The sequence below is a fragment of the Bison bison genome, unplaced genomic scaffold (assembly GCF_000754665.1).
Source record: "Bison bison bison isolate TAMUID 2011002044 unplaced genomic scaffold, Bison_UMD1.0 scf7180017856539, whole genome shotgun sequence".
NCBI lineage: Eukaryota > Metazoa > Chordata > Mammalia > Artiodactyla > Bovidae > Bison > Bison bison.
In genome coordinates, this window is record NW_011487112.1 from 51318 (window position 1) to 53218 (window position 1901).

A 1901-nucleotide genomic window follows, 5' to 3' on the forward strand; every position below is an offset into this window, starting at 1 on the left:
TTTGGCGCAGGAATCACTTTGATAAGATCAGCTTCTAAGGGGACAGGAGGTGGGGGTGGGTATGAGCGTGTGCAGGCGGCTCTCTGAGATCCTGCTGTGAAGAGGCGCAGGGACGTGGACGGGGCAGGGAGCAGGCCCGGAGCACAGGGGCCGCTGCAGGCTGCTCTGAGATGGGGGGCCTGGCCTGGGCCTCTCCCAGTTCCTCGGAGGCCCGGGCCGCCTTCTCGTCTGGGACTGTCATGGCCTCTGCCCGTGGCCTCCAAGACAACAGGCTGCTACCCGGGGCTTGGCATCTGAGCCTTGGCCCCAGGTGAGTCTGGGACTCAGTCCCGTGAACAGTGGCCCTGGCCTCAGTCCTCTGAGCCCGCTTGTAGTCACTCCATGACCAGGTGAGATCACACGAAACTCTTGTCAGCCTCCAGATGGCACATGAATACCGTTATGTCTTGTGATGACCCCGGGCCACCCCAGTTCCCCAGAGCAGAGGCTGTGGCAGGCTCCGTGGGGCCCGTCTGGAACCTTCCTCCTACCCCCTTGTTAGCTCTGCTGTGGGGGGCTCGTGGGAGACCTGAGAGGGTCATCTACCAAGTGCTCCGACCCCGTCTGGGGGTCAGCCAGGCCGAGGGCAGCAGTGGGACCAGGGTTCTCCCTCTTCTGCACTTGCTGGTCCTGGGGTGGGTCCCTGGGGAGGGACGTGTCTCCCCCAGCCCCGCACTCTGGGGACACAGGTTTTCCCTGCAACTTGGGAGGACAGAGATGCTTAGAGGAGGCTGCCCGTGTGGTGAAGGTGGTGTCCCGGCTGCCTGACCACTCACCGCCTCTCTCTTCTCAGGTGAGCCCCCGGACGGTGCAACGCCGAAGTCCTGTCGGGCGCAGCGGCCACAGTCCTGCACGTCGGTGGGGAGGTACCGAGTCTGTCTGCTTCCTCTCTTCTTATGAGAACAAACCAAGTCCCCAGTGACCTCTGAGAGTGTGTTCTCCGATGTGTGGGGCCCCCCAGCCTGGCCCTGCGGGCCTGGCCTGAGCCTGGTCTCCTGAGCCGCCGTGGTGTCCCTCGAGGTTGGCAGTAGCACAGACTGGCCCCCGGGGCGGGGTTGCCGGTCCTCAGCCCTGACATGCGGGTCTCCAGCCAGACCGCCCAGCCTCCTTGGAGGTTCCACTTGGTCGGTCTGGGTGGAGCCGAGGGCCTGCGGGTCTCAGGTGACTCCCATGTGCCACGGCTGAAGACCGCCGGCCTGGCTCAGGCTCGGGTTTGGGTCCCGGGGCTGCTGCTGCCCCGGTCAGCGTCTCGTGCGGCCTGTGAAAGGTTGCTGGCCTCATTTCCTCGTCTGCCCAGTGGGAATGGAACCAAACAGTAAGAAAATGCACAGGCACACATCCACACACACGACACACGCCCCATGCACATGTGCACTCCTGGGGGTTCTTCACACAGAGGGCAGTCCCCCCCGAGGGGGCCGGCAGCGCCGTCCACACAGCTGGCCCTCCCCAGCTCTGAGTGCTGTCACAGAGGAGGGACCTGGCCCCTCAGTCCTGTGCCTGTTGGCTGGGGGCGGGGCGCAGTGAGGTCACCCGACCCGCAGGCACGCTGCGCCCAGGGCAGGGTCCTGGTGCCAGTGCCCGTGAGCAGGGTGGGAGTGTGGCCTCGGACCCTGCGGGGTGGGACAGGCAGGACGAGCCCCGGGGCCAGGGTCCTCCTCCTGGCTCTGCCCCGGGCCAGCCTGGCCCTCCTCTCGGCTCTCCAGGGCTCTGGGAGTGCCTCTGCTTGTACATGAACTTGGCAGACACTTCCTGGGGTTGGGCCAGCCCTCCCTTCCCAGCACCAGCCACGCTGGGTTGCCTCCCTGCCATGCACACGGGGTCAGAGCGAGACCAGATTGGACGGTTAGGGTGGGAAGGAG

The 1901-nt window shown here is 65.7% G+C and overlaps 1 protein-coding gene across 3 annotated transcripts in view; it reads left to right on the forward strand.

Annotated features, from left to right (window-relative positions):
* Positions 1–1901, forward strand: part of GTSE1 (G-2 and S-phase expressed 1) — a 22087-nt gene that overhangs the window by 15203 nt on the left and 4983 nt on the right. For all 3 annotated transcript variants that reach the window (XR_827024.1, XM_010859532.1, XM_010859540.1), the window contains exon 8: positions 833–905. Coding sequence is in view for 2 of the 3 variants with exons in the window: in XM_010859532.1 (XP_010857834.1) it covers positions 833–905 (73 nt within the window). In the remaining variant the exon portion in view is untranslated. The remainder of the gene's footprint in view (positions 1–832; positions 906–1901) is intronic.